Below are 21,518 nucleotides of genomic sequence, written 5' to 3'. Positions count from 1 at the left end.
CGAGAATAGATCGAAGCTTAGCAGTTACGTCATAAATTTACGATAATGCCATTCGCGGCAGAATAATTCAGTGCAACCGGTAGTACGATAAGCAAAAGAATGTTTTGACCACTGTGATGATCCGATAGAAATCGACGGTCACAATAGACCTTAATATTAATAAGCAAAATTGAATATAAAACTTGGGCCTTTAGAGGCGCCTAAAAGGCTGGGCCTACAGGCCCTCTCGTGGTCTCAATCAAAAAAGGCTTTTAAGTAACCCATTAAGTTATGGGCCAATGGACATATGGGCCTCAAGATATGAGCCCACATACTTCTTTTTTTTTTCTTTTTTTTTAATATATATGTCTAAAACATGTGTCACTACGTCGGTAGAAATTCGATTCAATATTTTTAATCTTAACCGGTTGAACTATGTTTAAATTGACATATCTTTAATTATATACTCGTTAATTAAAAATAACGTAAAAAAAAAAAAACTCAATCAAATAAGTCAAAAGGTTTAGCAAATTCGAACGCGGGAACCAAATTCGTAAGCCCACTCAGCACGATTAGTTAAACTACCAAATTGTACCACGACCTAACCCTAAACAAGTGTAGCTATTTTACGAGTGACAAGACATGTTACATAAACATGAGAACTAATTTGTTTCTTTTTTTAGCTCAATAATTGTGAAGTAGATGATTAAATTATTGACTTTTGAGACGTTATATGGTTCTTATTATAACAGCCCAAATCCACTGCTAGCAAATATTTCCCGCTTTGACCCGTTATGTATCTCCGTTAGCCTCACAGTTTTAAAACACGTTTACTAGGAAAAGGTTTCCACACCCTTATAAATAATGCTTTATTCATGTCTTCAACCGATATGGGATCTCACAATCTACCCTTTGGAGGCCCATCGTTCTCACTAGCACATCGTCCAATATCAGTCTCTAATACAATTTCTAATAGCCCAAACCCACCTCTAGCAAATATTGTCCGCTTTTGCCCGTTATGTATTACCGTCAGCCTCACAGTTTTAAAACATGTCTACTAGGAAAAGGTTTTCACACCCTTGTAAAAAATGTTTTATTCTCCTCTCAACCGACGTCGGATCTCACAATCCACTCCTTAGAGGCCCATCGTTCTCACTAGCACATCGTCCAATGTCTGTCTCTAATACCATTTCTAATAGCCCAAACCCACCTAGCAAATATTGTCCGCTTTTACCCGTTACATATCACTGTCAGTCTCACAATTTAAAACACGTCTACTAAGAATAAGTTTCACACCCTTATAATGATATGGAATCTCACACTTACCCACTAAGTTATACTCAGTATAGATTAGTTAGGTCGAATGATGATGCACAAACATCTCCTTAATTGGCCACCCGATGTCTACCTGTAATACCATTTGTAACAGCCCAAGCTCATCTCTAGCAGATATTGTCCACTTTGGCCCATTACGTATCACCGTCAGCTCACGGTTATAAAACACATCTACCAAGAAAATGTTTCACACCCTTATAAAAAATGTTTCGTTCCCCTCTTCAACCGACATGTGATCTCATACTTATCCACTAAATCATGCTCGTATTAGGTCGAATGATGATGCACAAACATCTCCTTAATTGGCCACCCATCGATCAATGCAATAGCTATGACAATATATTCAAGGTATCATCATTGATATCAACCATGATAATGGCATCACCCTCCATCATCACTAAGAAAGATCAATATAATAAACATAGGAACTACTAAATGAGCATTTGGGTTTATTCCAAAAGTTCATAAAACCAGAATTTCTTGAGATTTTATACCATTATTTCTGCAGCCAACATGTTCTCTAACTTGTAAATATAAGCCATCTAAGATGAACAGCATATTCCATAGAATAAACCATACATTCAAATGATAAAGCCTCTTTTTGTAAATTTATAGGCTAATTGGTTACCCTAATCATTGATTAATATTCGAGCAATGTAGCAAATGAAACCGAAACCGTTCTTTTTGCCTCTCAATTTTAAATAGAAGATGAGACTTTACAGGGAGGGTCGGGAAGAAAAGTTTGATTTTGTGGTTGTGCACGTCTGAAATGTCATTTTATTTAGAGGTCAACGACAACCATCATTCATGTAGCTTCTCGATAATCTGATATTGTTATTGATTTAGGGATAAGTTCTCGTGACTTTATTTTTAGTTTCACCCAAAAAGTCTATCGTACTATAGAGCTGTTGTGCTCTCATCATATAAAGTCTCGTAAAAATTTGACACTATATAGCTCGAGGATTCTATCAACATGGTTAAGTCAAATGAAGATGTTGTTCCTCGTTTGACTTTGGTTACAGTACTATGATGCCTTCCTCCTTTCCAACGCACTGAGATATCGCACATTGGTTGGAGGGGGGAACAAAACATTTCTTATAAGGGTGTGGAAACCTCTCCCTAATAGATGTATTTTAAAACCCTGAAGCTGACGACGATACGTAACGAACTAAAGTGAACAATATCTACTAACAGTGGCTTTGAGGGCCCATCGTTTTATACCTGAAATCTTACCTTTCCTTATCAATATCGAAGGTCGGTCGGTCGTACTCCCGACATTACTATCTTTCTTCATTTGACTTGAAAGCAGTCAGCCAACCAAATACGAGAAATAATTTAAGGTTTCATACCGACGAAGAGAAAACAAAAACGAGCTTACCTATGAATGATAGCGAAACGACAACCTCAAACCCGAGAAACTATTTGATCGTATAATCGAGAAGAAAATGTGATATCGACCCAATAAAATTATCATCGTAATTATTTCTCCCCCACATATGAAGGTGGAAAAGGAAGGAAAGAGTGTGGTGTATGACAATGAAGTTGACCTTTAACAAAAGTGGATATTAAATATAGAAGCATTGAAGGTAGGATTAAAAGGGAAATAAAAAGGGTACCCTAAAATTCAACTAAATCATCATCACATTAGGGATTTATTTTAATTAAGATAAAAAATAAATAAATTAAATAACGCTGTTCAAGAAAACGGTATATACCGGAATAAACCTGTCCACTTAAAAAGCCTCCTCATTTTTCTAGACCAACCCATGTTATTTGTCTTTCCACTTTTACTTTTTACTCTTTGGTGGAATCTTGGTCAACCTAACCCCGAACGCAAAAGCCCTGCTCGGGAGCATTTAAAGTATTAGGTGAAAAAACTAAGTTAGGGTCGATATTTGTGAGAGTCCCACGTTGGTTGGGGAGGAGAACGAAACACCCTTAATTCGTATGGGTATGGAAAGGGAAAGCCCAAAGAAAACAATATCGACTAGCGGTGAGCTTGAGCCATTATAGTTGGTATCAGAGCCAGAGGACTATGTGCTAGCGATGAGGCTATTCCCTGAAGGGGGTAGACACGAGGCAGTGTGCCAATAAGGATGTTGGGCCCTAAAGGGGGTGGATTTGACTAGGAGTCCCACATCGAATGGAGAAAGGAACAAGTGGAGATTGTTTCTCGAAGGGGGTAGACACGAGGCGGTATGCCAATAAGGATGCTGGGCCTTAAAGGGGGTGGATTTGACCGAGGGTCTCACATCGATTGGAGAAAGGAACAAGTGGAGGTTGGTAGATATGAGGCGGTGTGCCAATAAGGATGCTGGGCCCTAAAGGGGGTGGATTTGACCGGGAATCCCACATCGATTGGAGAAAGGAACAAGTGGAGGTTATTCTTCGAAGGGAACAGACACAAGGCGGTATGCCAATAAGGATGCTGGGCTCTAAAAGGGGTGGATTTGATCGGGGTCTCACATCGATTGGAGAAAGGAACAAGTTGAGGTTGTTCCCTGAAATGGGTAGACACGAGGCGGTGTGCCAATAAGGATCCCAGGCCCTAAAGGAGGTGGATTTGACCGGGGGTCCCACATCGATTGAAGAAAGGAACAAGTGTCAGCGAGAAAGCTGACCCTGAAGGGGAGTGAAATGTGAGGTTCCCTTCGTGGCACGTGACGAACGAAAGCAATGAAAAGAAAGATCTATCCCATTAATCAAAATGGTAAAGCAATTTGGAGCATTATGGCAATAAAAAGTGAAGGTAGAAAGCACTTAGAAGCTTGAAACTTCATTTATGAATTGGAATTTTATGAAAAAGGTAATTGAATGAAGTGACATTTGCTAGAGAGGAGGATACGTGTGGCTCTTTTGCACCCTCCATCATTCTCCAACGTGCCTGGCCCCTTCCTTCTTCGTTGTTTCCCTTCTTTCTCTCTAGTCTCTAGTGCTTGCTTTAATCAAGTCCCCCACCCAACTAAGGGAAGTACCTGTTCTTCCTCGTGTCACAATCATATTTGTCTACGGCATGTTGTCTATCGTTGCATGTCGAATGTCTTAGTCATGTTTGTCCAGGACGTGTTGTCTATGGTTACATGTTGAATGTCTCAGTCATGCTTGTCTAGTACGTGTTTTCTATGGTTGCATGTTAAATGTCCTAGTTATGCTTGTCTAAGACGTGTTGTTCATGGTCGCATGTCCATTCCAAAACCCTTTAACATGCTTTCATCTTAGATACGCCTTTACCATTTTATGTTGTGTTAATACAAGGTGTATGACCATTCATTAAAATCAAGTCTACACCCGCCAGGGCTAAAATGTCCGAGATGTGACTAGTCATCAATTCTTCCAACCCAAAGTTATATGTTATTTAAGCCGCGGTGTTTCTTTATTTGCTTATAGTCATACAACGTTACTTTCTTCCGTTCCTTCAAATCCTTTTCAAATGTATTTCCTTGCTCACGTTTTCTAAAATATTTCTCGCAAACATGACTCAAGGCTTGAGTATACGCCGACGTTGTTCTCAACGTCCAAATTTCTCACAACTGACTTGTTCATTGGGTTAGAACAAGTGTCACAAGACTATGACTGTGACAACTAGCGTGCATCCGTTTTTGAGTTGGTTTCAAAGAAAGAAAAGCTTCACTAATCAGTCAAAGCACTCCCACCCCTAACTTAGGTTGAGATCTTTCGGGTTTAGTTTGCCCATATCAATACGTCACTGACTCGTTAAGATATTTACTTTATTTTTCGTGGTTGAGATTCATCTCAACACCCCACGTCGTCGTATTAGAAAAAAAAAAAAAAAAAAAAAAAAAAAAAAAAAANATCATTTCATCCTCCACCTCTAGCCATTCCTTTTTCACCTTCTTCCATTATCTATCTTCTTTTGAAAGCTATTTGACCTTACCAAATTCTTCATTGCCAAACCCTAATTTGGAATCAATTTGGCTTTGAATATTGGTACAAGGATTAACATTAGTATCAAAATTGGCATTTTGTAATTGTATTCATATTAAATAAGGAACTAGACGTCTAAAGGAAACTTGAGCTACTCGACATGAACATTGTCATATGTTCTCTCTCTTGAGATCGAAAGTTCAAATATTTATACCTCATATCTATAATACTAACATTTACAGACGGTTACAAAAGAACCTTAGATTATAAATTTATTTTTTAAATACAAAATTGAAAATTTTAAAATTTTATTAAACATTAAATTTATTAGATTTTTTTTAAAGGATTTCATATAATTTAACCTTTTATATATATATATAACAAATTTTAAATTAAATAATATTGCAAAAGGTGAGGGCAAATTTGAATTTTAAATTAGAGTTTGAACTTAGCAAGCAAATGGACATTTTTGCCCCTCAAATCAATTAAATTAAAAGTAAAAATAGGGTCAAAATATAAATAAATTTTAAATTAAATAAAATTTATTAGATTTTTTTTTAAAGGATTTCATATAATTTAACCCTTTTTTTAATATATAACAAATTTTAAATTAAATAATATTGCAAAAGGTGAGGGCAAATTTGAATTTTAAATTAGAGTTTGAACTTAGCAAATGGACATTTTTGCCCCTCAAATCAATTAAATTAAAATTAAAAATAGTGTCAAAATATAAATAATTTTTTTTTTTTTTTAATAAAGTATGGGGAGATAAAAATGGACCATCAAATTTGGGCACCAAATATTAATATCGCTTTAACCTATAGTTCATACTAGAATGTCACCGTCATCTCAATGCAAGGGTATCGTTGACGATCTAATCGCCGCGTACGAGATTATACTATATTAAAGACACGTTCGAGAGTAATTTTAATGTAAATAAATTAGTTTATGAATTTAAAAACATTATGAAATATATTATTTGTTGATATATTTTTAAACTCAATTTTTCTAAAATTGAGTGCCAATCGAACACCCGACGAACGCTTCCTGAACTTATATGACTGCTCGTTAAAATTACGTCTACTCTTGCAAGACCAACTATACCTCAAAATGTACTATAGAGAGACATGGTGTGAGATCTCTCATGGGGTAGAGAAAGGAACGAAACATTCCTTATAAGGGTATGGAAACTTCAAACTCGATCTCACCCCAGATGAACCAGAACAGAAGAACACTTGTCCCACCCATGAGTAAATATTTTGTACTAGCCTCATTAGACCGTACATCTGGAACCCTAACATACGTGATTTAAAAGCAAACAACATCTGCTAGTGGTGTCAGAGCTAGACACCGGGCGATGTGCTAGTAATGACGTTAAGCCCTCGAGAGAGGTGGATAGGCAGATTTTAAAATTAAATTGTATATCGAAAAGATAATTTAGGAAAAAAACACGTGGTAAACTTATAATTAGAAAAATGATAATAAATGAGAATATTTATAATTGGGGGGCTCCATTTTTGTTGCAAGTAAAGGAAGAAGAATCTTCATTAGCATCCATTACCACTCCAAGTCAAAAAAGTGAACTATATTCCTCTCTTTGAAGGCCAATTTAATGGCTCAACGGCTCTCTTCGCTAACCCTACCCATCAAGGTGCCCCTCTACACATGCAACTCAACAGGGCCATTAATTTATTTCTTCAATTATAATTATCTAAATTTATTATTATTATTCTAATACAAAAAATAAATAAATAATTTTAATGGAGAAGCGTATAAAATCAATAAGAGGGTACGTTTTCTTTCCCTTCTTTCTTACGATGAAATTCGAACTATACGATTCTGTAACACATACGTAGCTTTCCATTGGTATCAACTGATTAAATCGAGCACCAATCAAATAATATGGCTCAAGAGGAGGGAAGAAAATGACATGTTTTTAACAAGCATCCGAGATATTAATTTTGAAAACACAACTTTTTTTTTTTAATTTTTTTTTCGATTAAATTATAACATAGCCGTTTATACTAAGACCCATTATTAGGGGTGTCTAAAAAACTCGATAATTCAAAAAATTCGAAAGATCGTTGGGTTAGGTTCGGTTCAAATAAATGAATGATATATGGGTTCAACTCAACCAAACTAACAGAAATTTATCTTAAATCTTTAAAAAAAGTTTTTTTTTTTTTTTAATTTCTTATGTTTTTTATTATTTATTCTTTACTATATATTCAATTTAAGTGGTAAATCTTAATTAAACGTTTGATTACCGATCTAACATTTTACTTTAATTAAAAATAAAAATTTGAATAAACTACTCGAACCAAATTAATTCAAAAAATTTATAGTTAAATTATTCTGAGTTTATTATTTAATAAAAAATATTTGAGTCGAAAAAAATCAGCGGAAATATATATATATATATATATATATATATCCCAACCTACTACCTCCCCTACCCATTACAAACCCAACAACCAAATTAAAGGGGATTCCCTAATTATCTTTTATTATTTGTAACTTAGTGGTAGAAAAATTTATATTGGTGGGCATCATGATAATGTTTATTGGAATAATTCAATTATTTTAATTTATCTTTTCCACGTGTCAATACATATGATCTTAATGGGTGGGAGAATTTTTACCAATCTTCATTAGCAGACAAATCTTCTCAATTTTTTCCTCTTTTTTTTTTTCTAAATATTTTTATGGTTGTAATTTTAAAATAAAAATTAATTTTGTTTTGATTAAAAAAAATAATTTTGAATAGAAATTATTAATATTTTGTTTAAAAAATAATTTTAAAAGGGTTTCAAAAACAACTTTCAATTCTCATAAATGTTTTAAAAAAAATATGTTTGAGTTTTCAAAAGTTTATAAAACACGTTAAAAAAATTGAACGTCCCACAAATACTCTTGCCGTTAGTCCCACGTTCAAAAAATACTCATCAACTTTTAAAAGTAACATTAACAAGTTTGAAGATAATCTATAAGATGTCGATGGATAGTTTTCGTCCATATATTGACAATAAAATTTTAATAAATTTTTTTTAAAGTGTGGTTTTAAAAAATTTAAGTACTTTTAAATACAACAATAATAGTAAAAATATTTTTAAACTTTTTTAAAACATTGTAGGTTACTAATAAAAAAATTTAGACATTATTAAAAGTTAAGATATATTTGAAACAAAATACTAATGGTTTCATCCAAAATTAACATATATTTAAAAAATATATTTTAAAAAACTAAATAAATTTAAAAATTAAAAAAAAAATATATAAATGTCAAAGTTGAGAGGCTAGTGGTTTAATGGACAATTAATAAATGAATTTATAAAATGGAAGAAGGAACGAGGTTGGGCAGGTGCGGTTGACTTTGGGTGATTTGCTTTTGACTTAATTTAGTCAACAGTGTTGGCTCTCTGACTTGGAAACATGGACACACACAAAGACAAAATCCGATCCGACTAAGAAACCACAATCTTAGTACGGACGTAATATTGTCCAAACCTCGTGTTTTTGTCACAAAATACAATAAACTTTAGAGTCACTAATCTCATGTTTAATACTTTGGCGTGGTGGACTAAGTAGGACTGTTGTAATGATTTCTTAGGCATACGTAAGAGCGGGAAAATTCTCTGACCTATAAAAAAAATTTATTCATTTTAAATTATTCTCGGTCTAGCTCATGTTAAGGCATCGTTTTTTTTTAATGATGGTCGGTGACTTGTATCTACCCACTCCACGTTGAAATTCGAAAAAGAAATAATTTTATATTTAATAAAAAAAAAGCGTATATAGAAATGTCCATTTAATCTGCTCCAATAAAAAAATGTCAGATAAATAAAGATAGACACAAAAAGCGTATATTGAAATGAACGTGTACGTTGGAATTTGAGATTTTATAAATTACTTTCCGAAGTAATATGTATTGAAATTTATATGAAAAGAATATTTAATATATATATATATATATATATATATTAAAATTAAAATTAAAAAAAATCCATTGAAAATCTAATTTCTCGCAAAATTTTCACCGAAAATCTCTACTTCGTTCTCCACATAAATAAATATTATTTTATTGGTAACCCGAAAAATCCGAACAAAGTTCACAACTCAACTCAACCTTCTATTTTCAGGTTGGGTTGTCTGCGTGTTTTATTATTATTATTATTATTTGAAAAAAAAACTCAATTATTTACAAATCACAACATATCACTAATATCATCACAAACCGTTAAATATTCTTAATTTTTAAAAAAATAGAGTTGAATTATAACCTTGTTTTGAGACGGAAAAAATGTCAATAGGTAAACTGAACCAAATTTTTATGATCACCGAGATTGATTTAAAATTATTAATACTCTTGTAAACTTATCGGTATTCTATTTATTAAATTTAATATTATCTCAAATATTAATGATGTGACTAAATATTAGTGGTATTAATGTGGAGCATTTCATAGTGTTTGATATTTCCCCATTTTTTTTATTTCCCATGTTGCCAAATTGATAATTATATTAAATTTTATTATTTATATTTTAAATTGAGAAATTAAATAACAAATATTTGCATAAATCATAATTAATGTGATAAAATCATTCTCGTAAATATTACTCCATTTATATTGAGTTATAATAAAATAATTAATTTATTATTTAATTTAATTTAATTTAATTTATTCTAAATTATATATACTAATATTTATATTTGAAATTCAGAAATTAAAATGTTATAACCTAACAAATCCCACCCACTCAAATAACTCAAATCTTTTGACAAGACTGCTACTTGTAAAAAGAAAATTAACCAAATTAAAATTAATTTAATATTTAATTTTTCGACGCTGTATCATTGAAAATTGTACTAAAGATAACACAAACGTCACTATCTTTATAAAGGTATATTAATTATCGAATAAAATTTATATTTATATAATAAATTATCTCGTATTAAAATAGACAGTACCAATGTTTCACAAATATTTAATTAGTGGAATACATAAAATAAAAGATAAATAATAATAAAAAAAATATTTTTAGAGAATAAATAATTGAAAATTTTATAAAATTAAATATAATTATAATAAATATATGTATATTAAATATAATTATATTATTTAAAAAGGAAAATAAATTAGCAAATGTTTCCATTTTGATACACTTTCTTCAAAACAATCATTTCGACCGTGTCGTCTATTTATGACGTTAGGTAAAATCAGACAAATAATAAAGATTATAAAAATTATAATTATAAGTTTTAATATTTTCGAAACTTTATAATGAGTGACTTTTACCTGTTTTTTTACACGAAATTTGGTGGTGGTGAGTGACGTAATAATTTATCTTTAAAATAGAGATATTTATGTGACCTGATAATTCTATCGATAATCTAAATCGTAAAAGTTGGGTGATGTTGGATTGTTTTTCGGTTTATGTTAAATTAAATTTTTGAAAAATAAAAAAATTTGGATTGGTTCGTGGGGTTGACACGGTTGGATGATGGAAGTTCCACATTAGTTAATTTAGGGAATGATCACGGGTTTATAAGTAAGGAATAGTAACTCAATTGGTATGGGATCTTTTGGGGAAGCCCAAAGCAAAGTCATGAGAGCTTAGACTCAAAGTGGACAATATCATACTATTGTGCAGAGTCGTGTTCGTCTAACATGGTATCAGAGCCATGTCCGAACTCCAAAAGAAAAGGAGTCAAGGCTCTTCGAAGGCAGTAAAAAATGACTAAGACTCCAAAGGAGTTGAGTCTCGATTAAGGGGAGACGCACTTTGTTCGAGGGCAGGTGTTGGATGATGGAAGTCTCAAAGTGGACAATATCATTACTATTGTGGAGAGTCGTGTTCGTCTAACATGGTATCAGAGTTATGCCCGAACTCCAAAAGAAAAGGAGCCAAGCCTCCTCGAAGGCAGTAAAAAATGACTAAGACTCCTTACTTTGTTCGAGGGGAGGTGTTGGATGATGGAAGTCTCAAAGTGGACAATATCATACCATTGTGGAGAGTCGTGTTCGTCTAACAGACACGACTAACCCTGACTAANAGTCGTGTTCGTCTAACATGGTATCAGAGCTATGCCCGAACTTCAAAAGAAAAGGAGCCAAGCCTCCTCGAAGGCAGTAAAAAATGACTAAGACTCCTTACTTTGTTCGAGGGGAGGTGTTGGATGATGAGTCGTGTTCGTCTAACATGGTATCAGAGCTATGCCCGAACTTCAAAAGAAAAGGAGCCAAGCCTCCTCGAAGGCAGTAAAAAATGACTAAGACTCCTTACTTTGTTCGAGGGGAGGTGTTGGATGATGAGTCGTGTTCGTCTAACATGGTATCAGAGCTATGCCCGAACTTCAAAAGAAAAGGAGCCAAGCCTCCTCGAAGGCAGTAAAAAATGACTAAGACTCCTTACTTTGTTCGAGGGGAGGTGTTGGATGATGAGTCGTGTTCGTCTAACATGGTATCAGAGCTATGCCCGAACTTCAAAAGAAAAGGAGCCAAGCCTCCTCGAAGGCAGTAAAAAATGACTAAGACTCCTTACTTTGTTCGAGGGGAGGTGTTGGATGATGGAAGTCTCAAAGTGGACAATATCATACCATTGTGGAGAGTCGTGTTCGTCTAACAGACACGACTAACCCTGACTAACCCTACTTTTGAAATTATTATAAAGATTAAAAATATTTAATATTTGAAATTTATTTATTAGATACAATAATTTTAGAAATTAAAAATAATGGGAAATTTCATTTTCACCGAATAAAGGGTTGGGATAAAAAGGAACATAATTTTTTTTTAAAAAAAAAACAAAACCGACGGTCCAGATTCAGTACCCCTCTGGTTTATTGGATAGACGTATTCACCTCAATTTCTTTTTTTTTTAGTTAAAAGAGAAGAAAATATTCCATTAATCGTGTTTAAATGTTTATAAATTAAGCAGTTTATTTGGATTCTTTTTTATTATTAATTTTTTTTTCTTTTTTACTTTATATTAAAATATGGAATTTCTCGAAGCTAACGTCAAACCCAACTAAAACATATTTTAAAATTTTAAAATATAAAAATATAAAAATATAAAAATTCTCCCCTCTAAACATAAATATCTCCTCAATTATAAATATAATTTCAACTATTAAAAAATACATTTATTAATTTAAGACAACACATAAATAAGAAATATATGGATGAATCGAAATCACATCTAAATGAGAGCGATCTTGATGATCAGATGAATAAGAAAGACTTAAAATAATTAAAAATCACTGCCTCTGTACACATTTTTTTCAGTGGCTCAATTTTATTTGAAGAGTAAATAACGTGACCATATTACATGAAAATATTAATTCGAATAAGCTTATAATATATTTAATATAATTTTGAATTCACATATAACCCTAAGTTTAGCCAATTAAACAACATTCTATAAAATACCAAAGCTAAGGCTTCTGATTGCTTCCAAACTTTAATTTATAATCACATTCCAAAGTGCTTTTAAATTTAATTATAATGTAATTAGAGCATCCTAATTTTTGCATAATTTAAATTCACTGAATCTTTCAAATATGGCCTTTACTGAACCACTAGACTATTTTTAAAGGTATTATTATTATTAATTATGCTAAGAGAATAATTATTTTTTTAAATACATATATTATTTTCTCTTTAAAAGTTTAAGTGACCTTTCGTGATCGTTGTTAAGCTAAACATTAACTCGGGTAAAAAAATAAATATTGTAAATTTTTAATATACATTAATATAAAAAAATATTTTTTTAATTTTTATATAGCCTATAATTTACAATTCACGACCTTTTTTAAGTACATTATTTGCTTAAAATGAGTAGAAATAGGAGCGTTAAAAAAATTCAATTATCAGAACAATTTAATCAACCAAATCCAATCTATTAAGTTTGGTTTAGGTTATGTTGGGTTCAAATAAATAAAAATTATTGAATTAATTTATGAATTTCAATCGTTAAACACTGAGCAAACATAAATTTATTAATTTTAAAATATACATTTTTATAACTATTTTTATTTTTTTTAATGGCTCTTAAAATTAAATTTTAATTTAAATATAATTGAATTTAAGTGATAAATTTTAACAAAAATATTTAAAAATAAATAAATAGATATAAAAAGTGAAAAATACTCAAATTAGGAAGGAAATGACGAAATTACCCTCAAGGAAAAAAATAATTTTAAAATATACATTTTTATAACTATTTTTATTTTTTTTAATGGCTCTTAAAATTAAATTTTAATTTAAATATAATTGAATTTAAGTGATAAATTTTAACAAAAATATTTAAAAATAAATAAATAGATATAAAAAGTGAAAAATACTCAAATTAGGAAGGAAATGACGAAATTACCCTCAAGGAAAAAAATAATTTTAAAATATACATTTTTATAACTATTTTTATTTTTTTTAATGGCTCTTAAAATTAAATTTTAATTTAAATATAATTGAATTTAAGTGATAAATTTAAAAAAAAATATTTAAAAATAAATAAATGGATATAAAATTGAAAATTACTCAAATTAGGAAATAAATGACGAAATTACCCTCGACATGCAGGAAAAAAGCGACCATCGAGTAACTGCCATTTGTGCTAAGAGCATAACCACCTCTCTTCCCGTTCTTCTCTTTTTCTCACCTCTATAAATAGCGATACTCTCTTCATTTCTCCTCAAAGCTTTCAACCACAACCGCCCAAAATATAGCGTTTACTACTAAACTTAGCTCTTAATTTCAACCCGGCATGGGAATCGGTTCCAATCGAGTTGAAAACTTCGAATGTCGTGAAACGGTGTTGACGATTCCGGCGGAGGCAATGCCGCCGCTGCCGCCGCAACAGGAGGAGGAGGTTCACAAAGTTTGCTTGCCGCCGAAGCAGACTACCTTTCAGAAACTCAAACACAAGCTATCGGAGGTGTTCTTCCCCGATGATCCGTTCTACAAATTCCAGAATCAATCGTGGTTAAGAAAAGTGATTTTCGGCCTTCAATCTCTGTTCCCTGTGTTTGAGTGGGGCCCTGATTATACCCTAGCTCTTTTCAAATCTGATATCGTTTCTGGTCTCACAATCGCTAGCCTCGCTATTCCTCAGGTATGTCATGCGAATTGAAATCTGTAGAATCGTGTTCTGAAGATTAGGCTAGGCTGGGGGATTTTAGCTTAATTCGACTGGTTTTTATTTATGGAAATGTAGTTTGGTTTTTTCGAACTTGGTCAAAATTAAGCCCTCATTCTGGCTTTAATTTAATGCGTTTGTTTGTTTTAGCCTTTAGAAAAAGTGATATCCATTTTTTGTTTCGATTTCTGTAGGGAATAAGTTATGCGAAACTAGCAAATTTGCCTCCAATCATCGGATTATGTGAGTGTATCTTCTTCAGTGAAATCTCTTGTTTCAATACTAAACGAAATTGAACCAGCAGTTAAATTTGATTTGTTTCATTGCAGATTCAAGTTTTGTGCCTCCGCTGATATATTCTATCCTTGGGAGCTCTAGACATCTTGCTGTTGGCCCAGTTTCAATTGCCTCTTTGGTCATGGGATCGATGATTACTGAGGCAGTCTCTTATAACGAACAGCCTACTCTCTATCTTAAGTTAGCTTTCACTGCTACCTTCTTTGCTGGTGTGTTCCAAGCATCTTTAGGCTTGTTAAGGTATAAAACAAAGCACAACCAAAAGGGAAGGATTGAAATCCCATGAATTTTCTCTGTTTCTGAGAGTGCCTTTCAATTCATTGATTTTGGCTTTCAATTTGTTACAGGTTAGGATTTGTGATTGATTTTCTGTCAAAGGCTACTTTAGTTGGCTTTATGGCTGGTGCAGCAGTCATTGTGTCATTGCAACAACTCAAAGGGTTGCTTGGAATTTCCCATTTCACCTCCAAAATGCAATTGATTCCTGTCATGTCTTCTGTTTTTCACCGCAAAGATGAGGTAAGCCGTTGCTTGCAGCCTTATAGGGTGGGAAAAGAGACGAAGGAAACAAGTAACTATAAAGTTCTTATAATTGAGCAACCGAAACTTTTACTGTATTCAAATTTGATATCAATATAGTAAGAATCTTGATTTGTATTGCATAGTTGAAGATATCTTTCAAGGGTTCTGTTTTGATATTCTAGAGTTTTGAGGTATTTCAACTGATGGGGTCTTTCTAATTAATGTGCAGTGGTCCTGGCAAACTATTGTTTTAGGCTTCATTTTCCTACTCATTCTTCTAGGAACAAGGCATATCGTAAGTGTTATATCATTACTGTGATCTATGTTTCCATAATGGCTCTTTCTTGGCCTTAATGCAAGAAATGGGTTCTCTAATTTGTTTGATCATTACGTGAATTGACACAGAGCATCAAGAAACCAAAGCTTTTCTGGATATCAGCAGCTGCTCCACTGACATCAGTTATTTTGTCCACTCTTTTGGTCTTCCTTCTCAGAGAAAAAGCTCCAGGAATCTCAGTGGTACGGATTGACATTCTTTAACTTCAAGTTCTGTGCCCTGAAACTGATACCATTTTCGCTTTTGGTTCTCTCTTAATAGATTGGTCATTTGCCAAAGGGTATCAATCCTCCATCACTGAACATGCTGTACTTTACTGGTCCTCAATTGGCACTTGCCATTAAAACTGGCATTATAAGTGGAATTCTCTCGCTCACTGTAAGTTCTTGATTCAGAAGAGATTATAGGTTCTGAATTTGGTTACTTCTCCTAATCCGCATGCCTGAACGATCCTATTTCACGTTGTTTTTACAATATTTAGGAAGGAATTGCCGTAGGAAGAACGTTTGCTGGTTTGAAAAACTATCAAGTAGATGGGAACAAAGAAATGATGGCCATTGGTTTTATGAACATGGCTGGATCTTGTTCTTCGTGCTATGTCACTACAGGTGTTTGTTGCCTTCCTATCTAACCTTCTCTATGAAGTTATTTGATGTTACAGCTTAAATTGTTTTTAACTCTTCGGATCGGGATTGATGTTTCAGGATCGTTTTCTCGGTCCGCTGTGAATTATAATGCCGGGGCACAAACAGCAATTTCAAATGTTGTGATGTCTGCAGCTGTGCTCATAACATTGTTGTTTCTGATGCCACTGTTCCATTATACTCCAAATTTCATCCTAGCAGCCATCATTATAACAGCAGTAATTGGACTAATTGATTACCAAGCAGCCTGTAGGTTGTGGAAAGTTGACAAGCTCGATTTTGTAGCTTGTGTTTGTTCTTTCTTCGGCATTCTTTTCATCTCGGTTCCAATGGGTCTCGCCATTGCAGTAAGTTTCCTCATCGACGTTAGTTTATCGAACTGTAAAGTCGTGTCGTTAACACGGAATTTTCAGGTTGGAGTCTCTGTTTTCAAGATTCTTCTGCATGTCACCAGACCAAACACCATAGTTTTGGGGAATATTTCTGGGACTCAAATATTCCAAAACCTCGACCGATACCGTGATGCCTCGAGGGTGCCTTCGTTTCTCATTCTTGCCGTTGAATCTCCAATCTATTTTGCAAATTCAACATACCTACAAGAAAGGTGAGCTCTATATAACATAAAAAATTTGTATATCTTGTGGACGAGTCTCCTGAATCATTTTACCAATAACACATCCATATGTCCTGTGCAGGATTCTTAGGTGGGTTAGGGAAGAAGAAGAGCGGGTAAAAGCGACGAATGATAGCCCATTGAAATGTGTAATCCTAGACATGACAGGTATGTTAAGAAGCCTTTTTTTCGAGATTATCGTGCCTAAATGGTTTCGCTCATACTTGTCATATGGTTTTCTCAGCTGTAACATCCATAGACACAAGTGGTATAGAAACAGTATGCGAGCTTAGAAAGATGTTGATGCAAAAATCACTGCAGGTATGACCCATGTGGCTAGAACAGCTTGCATAACAAAATGTTTTCCATGAAACTTCTCACTAATTAGACATTTCTGTATTTGTTTTTCTTTAGTTTGTGCTTGCAAATCCGGGTGGAAACACGATGGAAAAACTGCATAAATCAGACGCCTTGGAACGGTTCGAGTTTAACGGTCTCTACCTCTCGGTTGGAGAAGCTGTGAAGGACATTTCTTCTCTATGGAAGAGGCTGCCATAACTTATATCTTACTTGGAAGCTATCATAGAGGGAAGAGTCTGTAAGAAACAAATTACTACCGGCCGATTATGAAAACATATTCCACCCTTTAACTAGCAATCAGAAGAGGCGATGAAATGTTTTCAATCTTTGTTAATCTTTGTTTCTTTCTTGCTCTTTTCTTCACAACGAAGCTAACGCCCCCCGAAAGTCCGAAATACCGAAATATTTAACGATCAAATAAGATATATGCTGATTCCAAACTACATTACTGTATTCAAAAGTTAGACCAGCAAAAGGAATCCCAAAAGACTGGAATATAACGATCAAATATGGTCAAAACAAACGACCAATCGGAGCTAAATCGAACATCAACCAGACAATTTTTTAAGATTGTGATTCAAAAGCCAACAACAATAAGATTCTTATAGCTAAATAAACCACAATTGTTCTTCAAAACAAACAAATAAATAAAACAGCTTCGTCAAGATTCCACCGTTCTTTTTGGCTGTTTGTGCAAATCTGATTGTTTACCACTAGCTTACGCTTTGACCCGAGTAGCATGGGGCATGTGGAATCCCGTGTGAATCGGGAAAGACCACCTTGCAAGGCTATAAAAGCCTTTACAAGATGCTCTCAACCGTAAGAAGAACGCATACTCAATCACAAAAAAGGAAAGCAATAATGGCGATAATGGAGGCGGCCTTTTTATCAAAAGGCAATACAAGAAAAGATAAACCAACAGAATTCTCCTTTAGTTTACAAATCAAATTTTCATTATATTCCAAACTAAGCTGTAGACTCATCTGTATGAAGAATTAAAAGAATAAAAGCAACCAACGATATCTTCTTTAACCATTAAAACAAAAAAGGAATAAAGCTCATATAGCCATTGGAAGTGACACCCTCCCCCTCCTTTCCCCAAGGTAAAAAAAGCTTCCTGGATTCATATGTAAACCTTCCACTAATTCAAAACACTAGTTCATCATAATCCAGAGCACCGATCTAGGTTATATTTCGATACTTACGACCAATCGTTCATATCTCAAAACAGTTCCTCTTCCTTGATGCTAACTTGATCTGGGTTTTCATCAGCTTTATCCACTAGCTACGCAAATTTAATAAGATAGGCCACCAGAAAATCACACACATGAAGAGGTGGTTCTTGCAATTTGACTGTTACTTGCTCAGACATCTGCACCAAAATATGCACAGTGATCTTAAACAAGAGGACCATCTTTTCCCAAAAACTAAACAGTAACCATTTGGTGTACAAATCAGAGCATGATAACTCAACTGCAAAGCCTAGCATAGGATGGAGTAAAATAATAGAGGCTAACATGAATTAACATTTTGTACTAGCATGCTGTGTTTTGGCAGTCATGTTTGTTAGTACTATGAATTGTGAATTCCAACAATATGAATGTCAAAGAAGATTATTTGTTAATTTCCTCGAGGAAAGAAGCCTTACTTGAACGCAATCGTGTTATAGGAATTTCTCGCAGTTCACGTTTGATGCACAGATATTCACCCAGCAAAGACATCACTACAAGCCCAGTACCATTCACAACCCACCATGTCATTGAGGACGGCCACCCTCCATAAACGATACAGATGAAAAGGTGGAGTATATAGAGTGTGGCTGCAAAATCTAAGCACTTCTTTGCTCTTTCAATCAAATAAATCAGATATACTGCTCTGCATGACAAGAAAAAATGTAATGGTGAGAGCAGCTGACACGAGTTTTGTATAAACAATATGAAAAACGAAGAAAAAAAGATAAACAAACACTATAGAGTGCTGCTCAGGGAAACATTTAACAGAAACAATATCTATTAGTTGGTAGTGCTCCAAAACTATGTTGCTATCCTTCAACCACCCCCGGCCCCCAATCCATCGCCTACACGTTCTAAACGAAAAATCCAAGGAAGGAAAACTGCCAGCATCTGCCCAGAAATTGAAATAAAAAGCATGACACCATCCACTGCGTACATATTCAAAACAACGCATTCTCCGTTCGTAGATTTTCCATATGTATGGTTGATCGTCAGCAATTTAAATAGAAATTATAACAATTAGACCTAAGAAACCCAAAATGTTGAACATGTGAATTTCTATGATAGTAACGGACTACGATTTAAAGGGAAATAACAACATATTTCTCCAAATCGGCTACTAGGGATTTAGGAGATGGGAAATCAAGAAAAAAAAGTAGCTAACCAGCTAGTACATACGCATGGACCTTAATTGAAATTCACATCAATTGCTGACAGAACAACAAATAGGATACTACAAACCATTAAGAAACAAACTTCGGACACCAAAGAGTTATCCGCAGTTATAGTTTACCACAAAAATTGCCTCATTACATAATGTAGAGATAAAAAAGCAAACATTAATATGACATTCAAAACAAGCCATTTTCATGGTTAACAATCAAAACCATTTCAGCGAGGGTGATTATTCTATTCAATATCTAAATAATCTAACAAAGTGTAACGGCCCAAGCCCATCTGTAGCAAATATTGTCCTCTTTGGACTTTCCCTTTCGGGCTTCCCTCAAGATTTTAAAATGCATCTGCTAGGGAGAGGTTTCCACACCCTTATAAAGAATGCTTCGTTCTCCTCCCCAAACAAAGTGGGATCTCACACAAAGGCTCCATAAACTACAACTTCTCCAAACCAAGGGTAATGTTATATTAACATGCAGCTAAGTATATTTAACCTTTAATAAATAAAAGCTGGGTAGACAAACACGTTTGAGATTTATCAACTATTCCTAACCATGCATTGTAAATAAACATAATACCAAACATTATGGGGATGAAAGCTAAAACAGTTTTCTTACCCAGCAAGCGCACTTAGCAGGAATGAAGCAATAACACACCAACCAGTGGCTGTAGAAACGGTTATTGTAGCATAATCAAAGAAGTAAACAAGGCTGATCCGAGAAACGCGTGTACCGACTAGAGTCGCGATCAATATACCAAGAGTGAGGTAATACAAACATTGAAGGCAAACAATTTGGGCAACGATGAGCCAAGGGTCCCATACAACTGCACCATAGAACATGACTCCAACAGTCAGTCGATTCTAGCTCCTTCTCAATTAGTATGCTCTAACCTAAATTGACCAGAACCCCAACTTTTTTCAGTATAACTGAAATACAAATTACAAACGATTTCCCAATGGTTAAAGCGTTCTCTACGCTATCTATCGCTTTCACACTCCCGAATTAACAGTGAAATTCAAGAGATCCCTATTTCTCTTCGTGAAGCTGTACATCCATTCGTTAAAAAAAAAAAACCCTAAAATCAAGAATCCTCCCGCTAACTCTGGCACGAGAATTCAACGATCTCGTTTCATTCGATCTGAATCAAGCAAATCTTAAATCCACGCATACTAAAATCACAACAGCATATAACTACAGATGATTCAAAATCAAAGAGAGAAACAAATCACAATTCCCTCACGAATCCAACCCCAGAAACCGAATAAATCCGAATTCGCTAACACAACGAACGCATCGCAATGCCGTCTAACCAGAAAATAAGAATTAGATCAAGTCTGAAACATAAAGGCATCAATCTTGAGATCGAGATGAGACAAATTGAAACACCCGGCAGCAAAATTCAGGATTCCGGACAAAGTTCCTTCACCCTTCTCTTCTTCTGATAGCTCGGTCGTGTCCGTGCCGCTTGTGATGAAAATTCTTTCGTCCAGATGCGCTACAATTGTAATGTAAAATCGTAGTTTCCATTACTTCCATAATTAAAATTGGTATTATATATTGATTATTAGTTTAAATCACAGTCGTGGTCCCCACATTTTAGTAATTTGACAAAAAAAAAAAAAAAAAAAAAAAAAAAAAAAAAAAAAAAAAAAAAAAAANAATTTTGAGAGTTAACTTTTTTTAATAATTACACAAAAATATTAACTTTTTTTTTAATTTTGGGAGTAATTTTTTAAAATAATGGAAAAAGCATATGTTAAAATGTTTTGAATTATGTTAAATTGGAATATATATAAATTTTAATATTTTATTTTAAACCTAATCATAATCAAAGTTTTAAAAAAATTTAATAGTTAAAAAAAAAAAATAGAAACAGACCCATTTATATATTTTTATCTTTTTTATATATTGATAAGATTCTACGCTACATATTTAGGTTTAAGAACGTTTTATTATTATTTTTTAATTTTAAAATATTATTTTTAAGATTTTAAGTTACGAT

At 33.5% G+C, this 21,518-nt stretch overlaps 2 protein-coding genes across 2 annotated transcripts; one reads left to right on the top strand and one right to left on the bottom strand.

Moving 5' to 3' along the window:
• Positions 1-13,905: 13,905 nt before the first annotated feature.
• LOC111806383 (probable sulfate transporter 3.4) lies at positions 13,906-17,549 on the top strand. Its single transcript, XM_023691674.1, has 13 exons — positions 13,906-14,309; positions 14,528-14,576; positions 14,663-14,870; positions 14,978-15,149; positions 15,382-15,447; positions 15,558-15,671; positions 15,751-15,867; positions 15,971-16,097; positions 16,194-16,480; positions 16,547-16,737; positions 16,829-16,914; positions 16,991-17,067; positions 17,161-17,549. Exons 1-13 carry the CDS (start codon positions 13,962-13,964, stop codon positions 17,302-17,304), a joined length of 1,986 nt encoding a protein of 661 aa, XP_023547442.1. The 5' UTR covers positions 13,906-13,961; the 3' UTR covers positions 17,305-17,549.
• Positions 17,550-18,036: 487 nt separating this feature from the next.
• On the bottom strand, positions 18,037-21,035 carry LOC111806384 (protein SYS1 homolog). The gene is made up of 3 exons (XM_023691676.1): positions 20,132-21,035; positions 18,755-18,981; positions 18,037-18,478 (listed from the first exon to the last, which is right to left on the bottom strand). The coding sequence occupies exons 1-3, from the start codon at positions 20,353-20,355 to the stop codon at positions 18,471-18,473; spliced, it is 459 nt and encodes a 152-aa protein (XP_023547444.1). The 5' UTR covers positions 20,356-21,035; the 3' UTR covers positions 18,037-18,470.
• Between the last annotated feature and the right edge of the window lie 483 nt (positions 21,036-21,518).

The sequence above is a fragment of the Cucurbita pepo genome, chromosome LG12 (assembly GCF_002806865.2).
Source record: "Cucurbita pepo subsp. pepo cultivar mu-cu-16 chromosome LG12, ASM280686v2, whole genome shotgun sequence".
Lineage (NCBI taxonomy): Eukaryota > Viridiplantae > Streptophyta > Magnoliopsida > Cucurbitales > Cucurbitaceae > Cucurbita > Cucurbita pepo.
Note: the sequence above shows the minus strand (reverse complement) of the source record. Positions and strands in the feature narration are given on the sequence as shown.

Bases quoted from the DNA above. Each gene is read 5' to 3' on its own strand.
- LOC111806383 (XM_023691674.1), top strand. From the start codon at position 13,962: ATGGGAATCGGTTCCAATCGAGTTGAAAACTTCGAATGTCGTGAAACG. The intron at 15,150-15,381 runs GTAAGCCGTTGC...ATTAATGTGCAG, and splicing joins TTTTTCACCGCAAAGATGAG to TGGTCCTGGCAAACTATTGT. The intron at 15,868-15,970 runs GTAAGTTCTTGA...TACAATATTTAG, and splicing joins GTGGAATTCTCTCGCTCACT to GAAGGAATTGCCGTAGGAAG.
- LOC111806384 (XM_023691676.1), bottom strand. From the start codon at position 20,355: ATGTTCTATGGTGCAGTTGTATGGGACCCTTGGCTCATCGTTGCCCAA. The intron at 18,982-20,131 runs GTAAGAAAACTG...CTTGTCATGCAG, and splicing joins CTGCTAAGTGCGCTTGCTGG to AGCAGTATATCTGATTTATT.